This window comes from Phaseolus vulgaris, chromosome 1 (genome assembly GCF_000499845.2).
Source record: "Phaseolus vulgaris cultivar G19833 chromosome 1, P. vulgaris v2.0, whole genome shotgun sequence".
In the NCBI taxonomy this organism is placed as follows: Eukaryota; Viridiplantae; Streptophyta; class Magnoliopsida; order Fabales; family Fabaceae; genus Phaseolus; species Phaseolus vulgaris.
In genome coordinates, this window is record NC_023759.2 from 49,296,821 (window position 1) to 49,314,902 (window position 18,082).

General features: G+C 30.0%; 3 protein-coding genes across 3 annotated transcripts; 2 read left to right on the plus strand and 1 right to left on the minus strand.

Moving 5' to 3' along the window:
* Positions 1-161: 161 nt before the first annotated feature.
* Positions 162-2,807, minus strand: LOC137815037 (uncharacterized protein At2g39920-like). Its single transcript, XM_068618058.1, has 5 exons — positions 2,572-2,807; positions 2,240-2,400; positions 1,349-1,790; positions 885-1,085; positions 162-684 (listed from the first exon to the last, which is right to left on the minus strand). The coding sequence occupies exons 2-5, from the start codon at positions 2,331-2,333 to the stop codon at positions 483-485; spliced, it is 939 nt and encodes a 312-aa protein (XP_068474159.1). The 5' UTR covers positions 2,334-2,400; positions 2,572-2,807; the 3' UTR covers positions 162-482.
* Positions 2,808-4,765: 1,958 nt separating this feature from the next.
* Positions 4,766-7,841, plus strand: LOC137815056 (sedoheptulose-1,7-bisphosphatase, chloroplastic). Its single transcript, XM_068618086.1, has 8 exons — positions 4,766-5,237; positions 5,391-5,510; positions 5,657-5,842; positions 6,319-6,400; positions 6,506-6,727; positions 7,100-7,200; positions 7,289-7,360; positions 7,484-7,841. Exons 1-8 carry the CDS (start codon positions 5,139-5,141, stop codon positions 7,763-7,765), a joined length of 1,164 nt encoding a protein of 387 aa, XP_068474187.1. The 5' UTR covers positions 4,766-5,138; the 3' UTR covers positions 7,766-7,841.
* A 2,012-nt stretch (positions 7,842-9,853) lies between these two features.
* LOC137815038 (transcription factor DIVARICATA-like) lies at positions 9,854-12,259 on the plus strand. Its single transcript, XM_068618059.1, has 3 exons — positions 9,854-10,288; positions 10,474-10,895; positions 11,381-12,259. The coding sequence occupies exons 2-3, from the start codon at positions 10,498-10,500 to the stop codon at positions 11,880-11,882; spliced, it is 900 nt and encodes a 299-aa protein (XP_068474160.1). The 5' UTR covers positions 9,854-10,288; positions 10,474-10,497; the 3' UTR covers positions 11,883-12,259.
* The last annotated feature ends 5,823 nt before the right edge of the window (positions 12,260-18,082 follow it).

Sequence of the window (18,082 nt, forward strand, 5' to 3'; positions counted from 1 at the left end):
AATATTATATTTAAGTGAATAAATAAACATATCAGTGAAAAAAATATTATTTAAACTTAACTTGGTTGTACAGTATTGTATGAAATAAATTGATTGTCAAAATATTAGAACTCCTTGAAAAAATATATTTTATAATATATACATGTTTGGATACACTTAAATGCCTCATCAACATCAATAAAACAGTTTTTTTTTCTTCTTCATTTGATACATTAGAATGCTTCGTGAACGTTTTGCAATTCTAAATTGGTTTTGAAACATACTCGTAATGTCTCAGAAGGGTATGCAAGGATCTACAACCACATACCAAAAACATCTCTAAGTTGGAGAGCTATTTTATGCCTCTAGGAAAGATTAAATTAGGTAGGATTGGAGTTAAATGAGTAGCAAGAACAAACATAGATTCAGAGAGTAATAACCTATATAATTGAATTGAAAGGAACTCTCTTCCTGAAGGATGAATGACATTCAGAATCTAACATTCAGAATCTATGTTCTATCTGCTTCTCAAACTTGTCACATAGAGGAACTGGAAGCAAAAAATTTCGCTCTCCACTCTCTGGAAAGGTCACGGCATCCATATGGCTGCTTATGATACTTTTTATTCGGAACCCTTTCTTCCTTACCACATCCCTTTGCCCATAAAAGTACTCATACCCTTTCGTAGGATCTGAATCTTCTGCTCTGCAAAAACGTAAACCATTGACAGCATAAGATTCAGTTCTTACTTTTGATAAAGCCAAGTTTGTAAAAATGCACCTCTATAATGCTTTTAAAAAATATATTTGTAAACCTCAATACAAAATGAGCTATTTAAAGTATAACCGATGGAGGACTCACAAGGCTTGATCTTTGATATATAAAAAACCAACATGATCACTTACCTCATTATCAAGGCAGACCAGCTTCTAAATCCCGCAGAGATAAGATGATTAATGGTGATGTTTCGGTGTGTTCTAGGTTCTCTTGATAGCAAAATTATAGACCATCCACCAGTTTGTAGGTACATGTATAATCTTAAAACAAACATGAGCTTTACATTGTTTGCCTCTTTAATACAGTTGCTAGTGCTGTCATTATGAAACCTACACGAAAAGACACCCTTGTTAAGTTTATATTCGATGCAATGACAGATAATGAAGATCAACATCAAGTTTGAAGAACTACATAAAGGGTGTTAAATTGATAATCAACAGAGTTTCGAGAAGAAGAAATAAGAAATTGGTGAACTGATGCAAGTTTAACAAACCACTGATAAAAACTTTTAGTCACCACAATACTACTTAATCTGATGCAATCTATATTCTCCGTCACCCTGTACTAGGAATCATTGATTTGAAGAGATTACCTGTTAAACAAATTGGAAGAGTAATTCCAAGGGAAAATGTCATCTATGTCCATCAAAACCACATCCAAACCATCCTTTAAAGGTGTAACATTCTTGAAGTAATCGTCAATCACAGACATAGTCAAATCCAAATCTCTAGCATATTGACCTCCTTTGATATACTGTAGAGCAAGGTTTCTGCATATTGTAGGAAGATTGTATCCTTCTAAGTTATTGAGCTCGGAATGCAGAGAATACAACCTGCAATAACTGTAATAATCATTTATATTCAGAAGCTTGATTACTCCAGCACTTTTACTTTGACAGGACTGCAGCATAATCACCAGGGAAATCACCAACGTAATTAGTAGAACTCCAAGGGTGACAAGTGAAGCAACAAAGATTGTTGCAGTAAACGATTTCATGAAGAATACTGACTCTAGCTCATAATGGCTTCTTGTCTCTGCAAAACACGAAAGAAAAAAAACTTCATTTAAGATGGCCAAGTATGATGTATAAAATGAGTACATTTAGTAAGTCATCTTTAGCCTTAAGGGTAACTAGTGCAACTTGAATCAAATCAATTGATGAGCATGGTTATTTTTTTTCCTTTTCTTGGAGGGAGAAAATAAAGTTAGTCGCAACCCAAGGTAAAGGAGGAGAGTTGTATTAGACTCTCAACAACTCATGTAAAAGTTGTTGATATTCTTAACATGGATTAGTCAGTCTTTAAATAAGTGTAATAACACCATGATTCATTGGAGGGAGAGGACAAAGTTTGATCCTAAAATACTACTTTTCACAAGTTAATCCACTGATGACTATGATATTTACATAGAGCTCCTACAACATACCATAGTATTTTCTTGTATTAATTCATAGCTAAAGAGTGACAAAATTGGCAACACATACCAGAATCATCTGAGAGAGTAGGTGCAGAGTACTGCTGCTCTATTTGATGACCATATGAAGACATAGCTTCCAAGTCCAAACTGCGAGCTAACATGAACCTACAATCCAGTTCAAGTAACACCTCCTCTTTGCACTTTGCTTCCAAGGGCCAAAGGGGTTGCCTGTAATTTAACAAGAATTCATTTGCTCATCGTTCATGATATCAAATTCATCATTCATGATATCAAAACAAAAAGGTCCGAGCTTTGCACTTTGCTGTTTTCTTTAAATAAAAAACAAACTAACAAAATTTCAAACTTTCAGAAGGAGATGAGAATATATGAGAAAAGCACCTGAGAAAGACATCACTCTGCCAAAACAATAATCTTGCCAAAAAAGTGTATTTATTTTCATTAACAATGCAAAAACAAATGCGTTGCCATGGATATGGGAGCAAGGATTCTCTGTTAGTCACCGTATTCTGGGCTTAAACTTTTTTAGTTTCTGTTTTATTAACTTTTTAATATATGAATCTGGAAGTTAATAGACGCGGAAGGAAGCTTCCTTAATTTTTGTTGTGTCTTTCCTTTGTTTTTGTTTTTACCTTGTGATGCTTCTTTCATGTTTGAACCGGGAAGCGTGAAGTTGCATAATGCCTTTAATTATATTATTTTATCTATACTTCAAATAAATTAAAAATAACTAAAAATTGCTAATTATAATGATTAAATTTAGAGATACAGGATAAAGGAAAATATGGAATAAAATATGTTACTATAATATATCTAATATAGTTGAAATGAGTGTATATTTTTTTATAATTAATTAAGTTTTAAGTATTTTATAAATTTAAATATTTTTAATTGAATTTTTATTAAAAAATTATTTTATTCAATGTCTAAAATATATATATTTTTTTATTTAAGTATTTTGTTGTTAACATAATGATGTGACGGTTATTATCATTTTAGTATCTTTAATTTATTTATTAATTTGATTTTTAACTCATTTTTAGAAAAGAAATGAAGTTGAGCGACGAGTTGAAGTTGAAGGAGATTAAACAGTGAATGAGTGATTTGATGTGAGTTGATTACACAAATACACACTATAAAAAATATTTAAATTTATGTACTACTGTGAATAAAAGTTTGTATGTAAATTCATTATTACATATACTACGGGACCGGGGTACTGACGGACACAGGCACTGAGTATCTGCATTTTTTATTTCTTTAGTATTTTTTTTTTTTTTTTTAAAAATAATTTTTCTTACTAACATTAAAATCATAAGGTAAAGAGTAGTGGAGAGAGAAAGTGAAAAGTAGGATATGTGGGTTATGTGTAGTAAAGAATCATAAAATCTGTTTCTTAAATCAATTTTAATAAAAAAAAATCAGTTTAAATCAGAAAAGTAACATATCAAATATCCACTCTCCTACTAAGGTGGTCCACAAAATATTACAAATATCTTTAATTTTTTTTATTTAATAGTGAATAAAATCTTTAAACCAGAAAAATAACTAATCATTCTCTCCACTCTCTCCATTTTCTCCATTATCCAGTTAAATAATAAAAAATAAAATAAATTTTAAAATTAAAAAACTATTTTATTAATTTTTGAAATTATAAAATGTCCAAATAACCAAAATAAATTAATACAATAAATTATTAAGTAAGGATAAAATGAAAAAAAAATTAAGAACAGTTAAAAGGGGAATAAGAAATGACACAATGACCATAATACAATAATAAAATTAAATATTAATATAAGGATAAAATAAGAAAAAAAATTAAGAACAGTTAAAAGGGGAATCCCCTTTATATATAGGTATAGATAAATTATTACTCATATATATCTTGAATTTTATAATTTTTGTAATTATATATCGATAATTTTCATTGGTATTTATCTGTCAGTAAAATATGTGAGAAATATTATTATTATTAATAATATTAATATTAATGTATAATTAAAAAAATCTCATAAGGTTAAAGTGTCAACAAAAACCTATAGGTAAAGGCCAACCTATAGATTAAGTTTACCTTACATATTCCATTACCCTAAACAAATTCTTATTTTTAATCTGAACTATTTCCATTGCTAAATCCGACTAACAAATATTAGGTAAATGTTTTATCAAGATTTTTACATGCTTTACAAGCATTTTCCCTCACTAATCGTGATTAATTGAATGAATAAAAAAATTGATTAAAATTTTGTATAGAAATTATATGGTTTAGTTTCATTCTTTTGAAAGAATAAGAACCCTATTTCATCTTGTGTCTAAATTAGCAAGTTTCATCCCACCAGGGCTAGATATACATAGGGTTAGCAAAATCAGAATTATTATCTAAATTTTATTTTAAAATAAAAAAGCAAGAATTTTGTAACATCTTCATTAGATTTGAGATTTCTAAAATAAATGTCTCTTCTTCCTTTCCTTAATTTCATTCCATGGTTGAAATGAAAACAGTTTCCATGCCATGGTTCAAGAAGGTTTAGTTGAGGATTTTTTTGAGCTTTGTCTAAAATAAACTGCATTTGATAATTAACTTCAGCTATGGTGTAACAAGTGAAATATGAACAACCACACCACAGTTGCAGAAAACACAGTTAAACACAGTTCACAAACTAACAAACAGTGGTAGCTATAGCATGCCCCTCACCATATCTCTTTTATACAGGACCAGAGCACAACCACATAAATACATGCGATGCTAAATATTCATACCAAAATGCAGTTTCATTAGCCTATCTACTCAGCACCTGCCACGTGGCACTACACACATAGTTAGCCACATATCTAAAATTGCTATCCCCTCCTCTCCCTTCTTAGTCTCACTATCTATCTATCTATCAATCAATGCAATAACATAGAATAACACAACATCCTTAACCTTTGGACATTGTTTTGCAGCCATGGAAACTGGCATAGCATGCTACACTCGCGGCCCTTTCTTGCCTACTGTTTCTTCCAAGCACTCTCCACCCTCCATCTCTCCATCTTTTGGCTTCAGGGTATGCAGATTGAATCTTTTAAGTTATACTTTGAAAGTGCTATATGCCAACCATGCAGCTTTTTCTTTCTTTGTGCAACTAAACTCTTTATATGAGATACCATATGGAAGGAAAGAATATAGATGTTTAAAATGAACTTGTTTGCAATGATAGAATCTGAAATCAAGCTCTTTGTTTGGAGAATCGCTAAGGGTGGCCTCCAAATCAACACTGAAGGTTTCAAAGGCAAAGGGTACTTCACTCGTAACCAGATGTGAAATTGGTGACGGTCTGGTGAGTTACTTACACAGTACAGAGTTCATATCCTGGTCTATATAGCTAAGCACTTGCTGAATGTGTTGTGTCAAACTCGCAAACTTTTTGGTATTTTGGTTCACATGCACGTGAAATAAACTGATGTAGGTGTCTGTGTACTGTAGGAAGAATTCCTCACAAAAGCAACACCAGATAAGGGGCTGATCAGGTTGTTGGTGTCCATGGGAGAGGCATTGAGAACAATTTCCTTCAAAGTGAAGACGGCTTCTTGTGGTGGAACGCAGTGCGTTAATTCTTTTGGGGACGAGCAGCTTGCAGTGGATATGCTGGCTAACCAGCTCCTTTTTGATGTTAGACCACTACTTTTGCAATGAGTTTCTTCCTAATTAAACAATCAACATACTCATTCTTGTGCATCATTTTTCTCCACAGTTATAGTTTAACTAACCCAATTCATTCAATATTGATTGGTGCAACAAAAGGGACCCATAAATGTGTGGCTCTTGTTCAAGATTATGATGTAGTAATATGCAAGAATAATTTCTCATGAATAGTAGTAGTATTGTTAGTAAGAAAAAGTGCTTTAGTGGTCAATTGTTATTTGTCATGGTAGGGTCTCTTAGTTCGAAAACTTTTCATCGACAATTTTATTTCACTGAAGTTCATTCATGAAAACCAGTTCAAATGATTGATTTATTAGGAACACTCTGTTATGTTCAAATGATTTTTTAGTTGAACAATAGTTTAGAAAGAAGTTTAAATTCATAAATAGATGTGTATTTTGAATGTGCAAAGAAAGTGACGTGTTCAATGTTGTATTGTAAAGGCCTTGAATTACTCCCATTTCTGCAAGTATGCTTGCTCTGAAGAAGAACCCGAGCTCCAGGACATGGGAGGCCCAGTTGAAGGTCTGCCATAATAATTATGTTAAACTGGCAATTGAATTGAGGCGTGCCTCTATTACAAAATGTAACTTTTGAGGTGATGCATTTGTGTGAATATGCAACAAACAGGTGGATTTAGTGTTGCATTTGATCCCCTTGACGGCTCCAGCATTGTGGACACAAATTTCACAGTTGGCACCATTTTTGGTGTGTGGCCGGGAGATAAGTTGACTGGGGTCACTGGAAGAGATCAAGTTGCCGCAGCCATGGGAGTTATGGGTCCTAGAACCACATATGTGCTTGCTATAAAAGGCTTCCCTGGCACCCATGAATTTCTTCTGCTTGATGAAGGTCAGATAAGTTTTATGTTGGGAGATCACACGTCAGTCAGAGTATTTCATAATATATATATATAAGTGAATGCAAATTTATAAGTCGATTTTATGAGATTGAGTTAGGACTAAATTTTACACTAATTACACATTACCTATGCTTATTTAAAATGGAACTTGACTTGCCACACCACTCAACATGCAAACTGTTTATGTTTGTTCCTTCATTGTTTATCGAAAGTTTGTCTCTGGATTGAGCAAGTTGTGTCCACCATTAAGTTTTAGTGGGCTAAGATCACAATAAACTTTCAGTTATACATCTTGGCTTGCTCATTTTAGACACAAACTTTATCACATGACGAAAATATCTGATGTACATTTCATATTTCAGGAAAATGGCAGCATGTGAAAGAGACCACTGAAATTGGTGAGGGAAAACTGTTCTCTCCAGGAAATTTGAGAGCCACATCTGACAACGTCAACTATGCTAAGGTATACCTGTATTCTCGTACCAGTAAAGGACATTTTAGTGTTACAATGATGTGCAATATTACTCACAGCTTTCTCTGTTATCCAATAGTTGATCGACTACTACGTCAACGAAAAATACACATTGAGATACACAGGAGGAATGGTGCCGGATGTGAACCAGGTTCTTTTCTTAACACAATCATGATGCATGATGTTCTTTCTGAGACATGACATGGATGTTCTGTGAAGCTCTTGCAACCTAGTATAATAATCCACATGGTTTCAAAATTTCATCTCTCTGCAGATTATTGTAAAAGAAAAAGGCATCTTCACGAACGTGGCATCACCATCGGCAAAAGCGAAGCTGAGACTGTTGTTTGAGGTAGCTCCGTTGGGGCTCTTGATTGAAAATGCCGGAGGTTACAGCAGTGATGGTTATCAGTCTGTGCTGGACAAAGTGATCAATAACATTGATGAGAGAACTCAAGTTGCTTATGGATCCAAGAATGAGATCATTCGATTTGAAGAAACACTATACGGTAAATCCAGGCTCAAGGGTGGTGTAGCTGTTGGAGCAGCTGCTTAATCTGTTAAACCAACAATTCATTATCAATTTTATCTGCTTCTACAACAAATATATATATGCTATCTTCAGACAACAACTACCTGCATTTTGCTCATATATTTCTTGTTTATCACTATAACAGTTCATTTTATGACAGATAAAAAACTACATGAAAAACAACTGCTTATAATACTTAAATGGTTTAGAGAATAAGATTATAGACAAAATGTAAATGAAAAACTATGAAATCATCTTCAACATGTCTTGTGCTTTTTCCAGTATAACGAAGAAAACAGTTATACTTACATCTTATGCATCCTCGCAACAAGAGGCATATAGATACAATATACAAGACCAACAAAGTCTTATTCCACTACGAGAAGAAGAAGTATCATAAATTTTTTCATCTTTTGTAGAAGGAAAACAAAATCCTAATGACAGTTAAAATCAAACCTATGACACGTATAAAAGACTTCAGACACAGTAGACCTTTACCAAGCATGATAAAGAATAATTAAGCAAATGACTGACCACACATTCATTCCTGCAAAATGTAAGCAAATCGCGTGAAATTGAACTCGCCCATCATTTATTGCTGCCACAGTGTATTGCTGCAAGGTTCCACAACTCTAATAGTAAGACATAAGTTGAAATAATTGGATTGTTCATTTGAATGTTACAGAGAAATCACTCAATCTTCAAGTTTTGAAGCATTTCAAATAACTTTATCATTTCATCAAATCAAACATCAACTTCAAAACATACTCTAAAAATTAACATGAGATAAAGAATAAGTTAAGTCATATAGGTACCAAATATTCACAGATGACATTAACATAGTTTGTCAGACATCTGACTAAAAAATAAGATCAAAATTTATAGTATGTAAGGAGTTATTTTGAGAGTTATGAATTTATGTATGTTGTTTTTGTTTACTTACTACTCATGTTGTTTATCTTCACCTTCACCTAACATTCTTTAACACCTTTAACTGGTCCTTATTAATTAGGGTACTGATATTTTGACATCTTTATTGAGGTTGCTCCAAATTATATTCAATTGACATGACATTTTTAATATTAAAAAAAAAATGTGTGAGTCCACTTGCTGAGTTGGAAAAAAAACTAAATTAAACTATTTGGAAGGTGCGTTCATTAAAAAGATTTTTGAAAAGGGAAGGGAGTGCGTTCGAAAAAAGGGTTTCTTCTTTCAAACTCACAAATCAATGGAAGAAATTTTTTTTTTTTTCGAACGCACTCACTCCCCCTTTCAGAGATCATTACTCCCCCTTTCAGAGATCATTTTTTCGAACGCACATTTCAAATGGTTTATTTTGGGTCTTTTTTTCAACTCAGCAAGTGGACCCACAAACTCTTTCTTTAATATTAAAAATGTCATTTCCAAAGCAACCTTTATCAAAATATCGGTATCCATTATATAATTTTATTTTTTACGCACATAACATTCCCACTATTATTTCTTTGGGTAATGATCCAACCGTATCATTTACAAATTAATTGTGAGGATGAGAAATATATAATAGAAAAAAATCAATAAATCAATTAATTTAAAGTTTTGGATTGAACATGATGTTCAGTCTCCTGTGTGGCTTTAAAAAGATAACATTAATTAGTTTTTTATTATAAAAAATAATATTTATTGAGTATGTTATAATTTGTATTGTATCTTTTTGATAATATGTATGAAACCATTTTTTCCATCAATTTAATATAATAGTTTTATTTAAATACATTTATAGATTTTAAAAATATGAATTATAATTTTAATCTCTTTGTTTATGTTCATGAAATTAAAATGATCTTGTTCTATAATTTAGTATGTATCATATAAATTTTGTGATTTATACTTTATGTATAAAGTTTATAAAATTGGTCAACTATTTTTATAAATTAATTGATTTAAAACCAAATGTACGCACAAATTACTTTTTATTAATTATATTTTTGAAATAATTTACATATATTTGTTATATGGGATGAAGAGAGAAATAGATAAAGTAAAAGATTATATAATTATTTTATTAAGAATATTTATTGTATTTATTAATTTTCTCAAGTATAACAGTGAAATGTAAGTGGAGGAAGTACCATGATAATTCCTCTTTCCTTGGAAGTTATTTTTTTGTTTGAAAATGTAATCAATTGGAAGCTTATAAAAGAGTACTGAATTTTGTGACCAGTTCTAATTTCTAGCAAGTGATTTCTCTCTCACACCAATTCCTGCTTCTCCTCTCTTGTGAACACACCACATAACAAGAGTTACCAACAGATGCAAGTCTAAACCTTTGAAATTCACTGACCTCATTGTTCTACTTTTTTCTCTTTGTTAGTGTTATCTGCATTTGCTTCAGGAGTTGTTTCACCAGGAAGAAATAACAAAAGGAAACACCTTCTTCTTGGTTTTCCTTTCCTAATTGTAAAGAATCTCTCTTGTCTAATTTGGGACTTCCACTGTTCACTTTCTTCATCAACTTGCTGTTGTATTCAACATTCATTTCTGCTATCATTCTGGTCTCACTTCCAGGTAAGTCATGATTTTTCCAAGATGCTCCTCGATTCTTAAGTGTAGAAATTCAACTCTTGTAGATTCTTTAATTTATGCTCTCACTGAAAGTAGAGTCTTGACTACACTTGAAGGATTGTTATTATCATGCTTCTTGAATCAAAGTTGCGTAAGTTCTTTGTTTGTTGCTGTTTATATCTTTCTAGTGTAGGGGAATTTTGTTGTAAGGTATGGAATTGGAGACCCCATATCCAAGTTGTTTTATGTCAAATTCAAATTGGTTTGTTCAAGAGAGTGACTACACAGAATGGACGACAGAAGAGAATAAGAAGTTTGAAAGTGCCCTTGCCATATATGATAAGGATACCCCAGACAGATGGCTGAGAGTTGCAGCCATGCTCCCAGGAAAAAGTGTCTATGATGTGATGAAACAGTACAGGGAATTGGAAGAAGATGTTAGTGAAATAGAAGCAGGGAGGATTCCAGTTCCTGGATATCTTACCTCTTGCTTCTCATTGGAGATGGTTGACAACCAATGTTATGATGCATGCAGAAAGAAGCCTGCAACTGTCAGGAGTTCTGATCAGGAGAGGAAGAAAGGGATCCCTTGGACTGAAGAGGAACACAGGTCAGTTTTATCATCTTCATTTGTCTTTCTTTTTAATGTTTTACATTGGTTTGGGAAAGTGCATAAAAATATAATGTGTTGGAGATACACACATTTAGATAGTAAAACATTTTAAGTAGCAGAAAACCTCATCTCAGATTTTATGATGTTGACTCATAAAATCAGGTTGAGTTCGATTTTAAGTCAAGGTTAAAGTTCAGCTTATACTTATTATAGAAGGCATGAATCATGGTTATATGACACGAGCAACTCAACCTGTACAATCGACTAGTTCTGGTTTCTTATCTTATCCTGCTACTATGATATATATTGCCATATCAATCTAGCCAAAACTCCAATTTGGTAGGTGAAATCTACTTGTAAATTAAATTTTAAAATGCATTTATTCCAAAACTGCTGACATGTTAAAACATAATTTATGCATTTTAATCTCTATCATTTTTTGTTCCTGTGCTTGACATGGATTTTTGGGTGTTGAATTTCAGACGTTTTTTGATGGGACTTTTGAAGTATGGTAAAGGGGACTGGAGAAATATTTCTCGCAAATTTGTGGTGACAAAGACTCCCACCCAAGTGGCAAGCCATGCTCAAAAGTATTACATAAGGCAAAAGCTTTGTGGAGGGAAAGACAATAAGAGGAGGCCTAGTATCCATGATATCACCATTATTAATCTTACATCAGACCAAGAGAAGTTCAATGAATCACACATGCCCTCAGAGAAACTGAAGCTGAATAGCATGACAAAACTACAACTTGAATGGATTAATCGCCGCAACAATACTGCTTCACTTATGGTTTTCAACCCAAATTATGATATGTTGATGTCACCTTCATCTGGCACCCTATCTCCCAAGACCCTCAAGTTAGGTCAGGATTTCTATGAATGTGCTTTCCATGACACTTATGCCAAGCTTAAAAATCCAGCTTTCAGGACAGCTTCTAGAGACTTCAACAAGGAAGCTATTTTTGGTATTCATGCACTGTAATGCCCACTCTGATCATGCTATATGAACAACATATATACCAGTTCTGCTACATTGATCATAGCCCTGCATGAATACAAGTATATGAACTAAGGGTACTTGTTTTATGTTATGAACGTAAATAATGTTTCATTCCTTGAACTGCTTTGGAATGAACCCTTTTCAAGGTTTCTTGTTTTATCTCATGAAATTAACAAGTCTATTTGTTTGTATAGACTCAATCTGCATCAGACGATGCACTAAGCAGGTATTCCAAGTCTCAGGCAACGGGGCAATGTTTATTGAATTCCATTAGATCACACGTGTGTAAATATCAAGGTTTTTAAAATGTAATTTATTTGGAAGCCTTTCATAATGGTATCCATGTTCTGTCCTCATAATGGTATCAATGTTCTGTCCTCATAATGGTATCAGACCTGTGCCCCATTTCCCAAAATAATGGACTTATTAGATAGTTATAACTGTTGCAAAACCTTACAAAATCTTATGTAAAATTCACTTGCTGATTTGGCTGACTCACTTGAGCACTTGAATTGAAATTTTGTGTGTAGATTCTGATGATATATTAAGCTTTATGTCTTTAGACACTTTTCAGCATCACTAATCATACACTTTCTGAGAGCAATAAGACCAAGTTCACCAGATTTGATCATCAGCATCACGTTGGTAGTAGGATCTGAGTTTGCATTCCACTTAACTAGAATCCCAAGCTCATTGGTCAGAATACAAGTAGATTCACGTAGGAATGCCAATGTGGCTCACACTATCATACTCATCTTTTGTTAATTTCGATCTTCACCAAATCCACCTTTTTGTGGTGGCAATACTGTAGTGCCACCATTTTTTCTTCTTTTACTAGTCACTACAACAATCATGCTTTATTTTATTTGGGAACCCAATGACATAGCCTCCTGCATTATGCGGGTTTTTGTTTTCTCTTCAACTATTAGTAGTAATATGAAATGATGAAACTTAAACTCCTTATTGTTAGAACTGAATACAATAAGATCTAAATTCATATAGAACATTGAATTGTTTATCCAAATTTGTATTTATTTATTTTTTTTTTTTATGTTTGCTCCTAATTATATTTTATAATTTATTCTTATTTCTAATGATCTCCAATCAAATTCATTTTTCAATGAAATTTCAAAATTTATTTAACACTGAAACTCAAAATTCATCAAACTTAAAGATCCAAAACACCCTTAAACACAAAATACTTAGAATTAAAGTAAGAAAATTTAGCTTCCTAAATTAAATTATTCACATATATAGAACTAAATTTCAAATAACAAAATAGAAAACTTTATTGTATAATCCAATCAAATAAAAATATTCTTTATTTTGATTCTATCTAGAGGGGAGGATATAGTAAAACATGAAAATTAAATTTGAGAGTAAGGAGAGGAAAGTTGAGAAAAAAAAAAAGAACAATGAAATATTTTTTCTTTGAAGAATGAAATCAGAAATGAAAGAGGAAAGGGAGGAAAAGAAAAATAAAAGGGATAATAAGAAAAGAAAAAAAGGCTGGGATTCGAGTTTGAACCTTACAAAATTAATGTAAGGAACATGTTAGTTTTAATTGCCTTTTTAAATATGTGATTTAATAATATGATTATTTTTTTAAAACTCATTAGATAACATGTGTTATTACATGGAAAAATAACATAAAAAATTTATTAATATTAGTCTTTGAAAAAAAACACATTTCAATAAATTAAATCCACCAATTCAATTCTTTTAACACCAGTTTGGTTCTTGGAATTATTAAAATTATTAAGCTTTTTCATGTATGAAATTATGAAAATTGCCATTTTTATGTTTTCTTCGTTAAAGAAGTATTTACTAATTTTCGTGAATAAGTTTTTTTTTTTTGGAAAATCTAACAACCAGTAAGATATCTCTTTCCAATATTTTTTTTTCTTTCACAGAATTCAAATCTATCTTGTTTAAGAAATTAAAGTATAATACAATTTCAACAAATAACTTAATAATATCTTTTTTTTGCTATATATATAATATAATATTATAACAACAGGGTTTCAATTTATTCCATACAAATCACTTAAATGGTTCGTGATTAAACTATATCTATTAGGACAAATGCTTTTTCAAGTATATTAAAGACAGATTTCTAATGAATTAGTTATAATTAGGAATATAAGTTTAAAATCTAGATTTTAGAAGATATTTTTATAAAAATATGCCAATGTAACATAAAAAAAAAATTGTTCTTCGAATTTTAAAAAATTAAACAACAAAAAGTTATTAAGGTATAAATTTATAATATATTTATATTAAAACAAAATTTCTAAAAAAATAACATTACAGTGAGACTCACATTAATTACTTTGATTTTATAGAATTTATAGAAAGATAAAAACTTATGAGTTATCTCTTTTGGTTCTTTTGATCTCTGAAAAGATTAAGGACAAATCTTTTACTTTGGGCAACTTTATTGGACTCAACTTTACACCATGAAAAAAGATCTTTATTTCACACTTTGTGGACCACAATATATATTTCTTTTAACATATCATCATACTTCTTCACTGATTTTTTATAAGTTAAAAAAAAAATATGAATTTTTAATATATTTTTTCACGTTTAAATATCGCAACTCATGTGATTTTATATTTTTAGAGTAATAACCTAGTTCAATAAACTTTTATTATATTTCTGAAAGATAGCTTGATCAGTTATTTTGCTTTAATATGTTATATTAAAAAGTAAATTTTAAATTTAATTTAATTTTATAAAATCGATATAAAAAAAATTGTACTAATTTATAATCATAAAAAGAGCTTGAGGTGCTGAAGTAGAAGTGTTTACAAAACTCTGCAGCAGTAGCATTTATAGAATATAATTGGCTTTAGCGTTCTTTTGCAATTCCACTTTTACATGTGATGACATTTTGTGAAGTATGAAAAGAATATGCTTATTTATCTACCTAGCATCTATTCTATATTAAGTACTTTTCTTTCTATCACCAAAATTTCACACTTGCACTGTTTTTCCTTTTCTTTTATGGCTAAGAATTCAACACTGTTCCAATTTGAAAAAAAAATTGCACATTATTATATTCAACTAATTCAGCTACACAGCTTGATAGGTGCAGTGTTTTCCCCTTTTTTATATTAATAATTTAATTATGCAGTGTTTTTTTTTTCTTTAACCATTTTATTGGTAAGAATAATTTTGACTTCTTTTAACTAAAGTTGTTTCTTTGCATAATTTGTTTTACAGTATAAGTTTTACTCAATCATTAAAATAAAACTTCTTTTTGTTGGTTCTGGAATACATATTTATTTAGTGGGCGAGGATAATGTACTTTAAACAATAAATGAGATTTTAACAATTTTGTAATTTATTACACATATGCATATGACCAAAATTTCAACAAAAAAATTTCTATTTAATATTTATAAAAAAGAAATTCATAAAATACTTAAAAAAAAAGAAAAAAAAATGAAGTGTTTATTCAAACCTGATTACTATTTTAGCCAATGATCTGGGAGAAAGTGGTGTGAATTAATTCCAGGGAATCATTTCCCACAGTATCACTTAGAAAAGTTGTCACAAAAAGAAATAACAGTGACATTATTCCTTGATAATTTGCAGATAAAAATAAAAATGTTTTACATGAATAAAAACAATAGAACAAGTTGAGACCACAAGACGATAACAAGCATTCAATTTGAAAAACATTATAAGTTAAAAGTAATAAGATTTTTTACAAAACTAATGATATTGTTGCTTCTTGCATTAGAAAATGCGATTTCCCCTTTTCAAACTCAATAAGCTTTCTCTTTAACTACTATATCAGTAATCATTAATGTGCTGTAATAATATTAGTGAACAATTAGATCAGAAAATGCATCTTGGGTGCACTAAATTTGCCTTAATAGATCAATAATTAGTTCTTAATTTAGTTGTTCATTTGACCTATCTGATCAAATCTTTCATTATTATTAAAAAAAATATGAGATTATTTTTAAAAGACAATTATATATATATATATATATAACTTTAAAATATTTGATAATATCTCTTATAATTAAATAAATTTATTTATTGTTAAAAATTAATTATAAAAAAACTAAATTATCTTGGTCTAGTGCTTGCTTACATGTCCTCATGTATATTAATAATAAATAAATTATTATTTTTTATTCATATACATTTATTCTATATGTTTTATATTTCTATAAGAATGTTATACACGTAAATGCATTGTCTATTTCTCTCCAAAATGGACAAATAAATAAATTTGACATTTCAATGAATGAGGCTCACCTACTCAAATATGGGGGTTTAACCTTACAAGAGTCAAGACATCATCTTCCAACCTTAATATCATTAACCATAATAAAATCTCACAATATATTACAAATTTTACGTCCTAATCATAATAATGTTATAAAAAACAACTAATATCTATGTATATAAATTTTTATTATCAATTTATATAATTAATAATTATATAATATAGATATGTTAACATTTTAGAAATTATATATATTTATTATGATAATTAAGTTGTTCTTGAAATAGTTTTTCTAAGATCCCAAAATTGTATTTAATTTTGGATTACTTTTTTTCTGTTAATTTTCTTAATAGAGTTAAGGATATGGACATAATTTAAAAATATATAATCTAAAAATTCTAATTGTCAAATAGTTCTATTTATTTATTTTATAAAAACAGAACATGCGCGTTGAATAATTTATTTGTTCATAAGCTGTCTGTCTCCCACTTGAATTGAAGTGCAGAAGAATTAGTCACAAATAAATACAATAATAAAACAGTATCACGACCTCACTTAATCTTAATATTATATTTAACATTATATCTATTTAAAGTCTCGTGTCATCACGTAATAATTTTAATATCAAATATTTTTTAAATTATCTTATTTAGACACGACTTTTGTGTATGTTTCAAGTATAATTCATTAAGACGACTTTTACAAAACAAAATTGTACTAAAAAAGCATATTTTTCCAAATATATAAATAAGTTATTTTATTCATTTTTATAATAAATGACAAAATTACACTAATTTAGTAAATATAGTCATATTGTGAGTTTTACATATTATATTATTCACTATATCATTTCTTAACATATTATAGATTTTACGTCTCTTACATCTTATATTATTCATGACATTATTTCTCGACACATATTACAGATTCTGCGTTCTATCTATAATTCAAAAGTTATTTATAATATCTGTTATAATCGAGTAAAGTTATTCAATACTAAAACTAATTACATAAACAAATTTGAATGGATCATACAATCATAGTTCAAGTAATTTTGCCAAAAAAAAAATCAAATAAGGATAATAATAACTAATAACTAATAAAATCAGCAAAATAATTAATGAAATTAAATTAAAAATTAAGATTCATAACAAAAGATAAAATCTCCTAACAATACTATAAAAGGTGTCGTTATATTTTGATTAAAAAAAGAAAATAAAACTCAATTTTGTTGAGAAAAAATGTAATTTATATAAAGTTGGATAAGAAAATACTTCAGGAAAATTTCTTCCTTTGGCACTACAACCCGGAGAAATAGAATATTAATATGGGTGAATTTGGAATTGTTTTTATCCCAAAATATTTTTCAAACATTTCTTAGTTCAAAATATTTTTTCATTCAAAGGATGTAAAAAATCAGAAATAAATATTGAAAAATATTTTAATACGCTGTAAAGAAATGTAAAGATTATCTGAATAAAAATGGGTGAATGAGAGTGGCAAGTGCAGCTCATACAGTTTCTTGGTGAACTTCAGTCCAGAGGATCATATACACGTTACCAATCACAGTTTCTCAATAAGATTATCATTTCGTGCCATTTTTTTTATAATTGACGTGCACTTTGGATAAGAATGAACGAGCATCGTTCAATGACAACACTGCATTCGACACAAATGACAAATGAGTCAATTGTAAATGCCAATTGGAGATGATGAGATTGTGACACCAGCCAAAACATTGTAACTAAATACTTTTGGGAAGAAAGGATTGATTTTCCTCTTAAGTTTCCACTGACAGTTTTCTTGTGGTCCATGTCAAATTAATGTTTTTCTTTCTCTGTAGTGTTGGGCTAGAGTTGATGCAGCAAAACAAGGTCATGACAGTGAAGTAAAGAATGCAGATCTAACATTTAGTTTGATAGGAAAATATGAA

What these genes read in the sequence shown, in the direction of transcription:
- LOC137815037 (XM_068618058.1), bottom strand. Translation starts at nt 2,333, where the DNA reads ATGTTAGCTCGCAGTTTGGACTTGGAAGCTATGTCTTCATATGGTCAT. An exon ending in TACTCTCTCAGATGATTCTG is followed by an intron (nt 1,791 to 2,239) that starts GTATGTGTTGCC and finishes CGTGTTTTGCAG; the next exon opens with AGACAAGAAGCCATTATGAG. An exon ending in TGGTCTGCCTTGATAATGAG is followed by an intron (nt 685 to 884) that starts GTAAGTGATCAT and finishes ACGTTTTTGCAG; the next exon opens with AGCAGAAGATTCAGATCCTA.
- LOC137815056 (XM_068618086.1), top strand. Translation starts at nt 5,139, where the DNA reads ATGGAAACTGGCATAGCATGCTACACTCGCGGCCCTTTCTTGCCTACT. An exon ending in CTAACCAGCTCCTTTTTGAT is followed by an intron (nt 5,843 to 6,318) that starts GTTAGACCACTA and finishes TGTATTGTAAAG; the next exon opens with GCCTTGAATTACTCCCATTT. An exon ending in CATGGGAGGCCCAGTTGAAG is followed by an intron (nt 6,401 to 6,505) that starts GTCTGCCATAAT and finishes TGCAACAAACAG; the next exon opens with GTGGATTTAGTGTTGCATTT.
- LOC137815038 (XM_068618059.1), top strand. Translation starts at nt 10,498, where the DNA reads ATGGAATTGGAGACCCCATATCCAAGTTGTTTTATGTCAAATTCAAAT. An exon ending in TGGACTGAAGAGGAACACAG is followed by an intron (nt 10,896 to 11,380) that starts GTCAGTTTTATC and finishes GTTGAATTTCAG; the next exon opens with ACGTTTTTTGATGGGACTTT.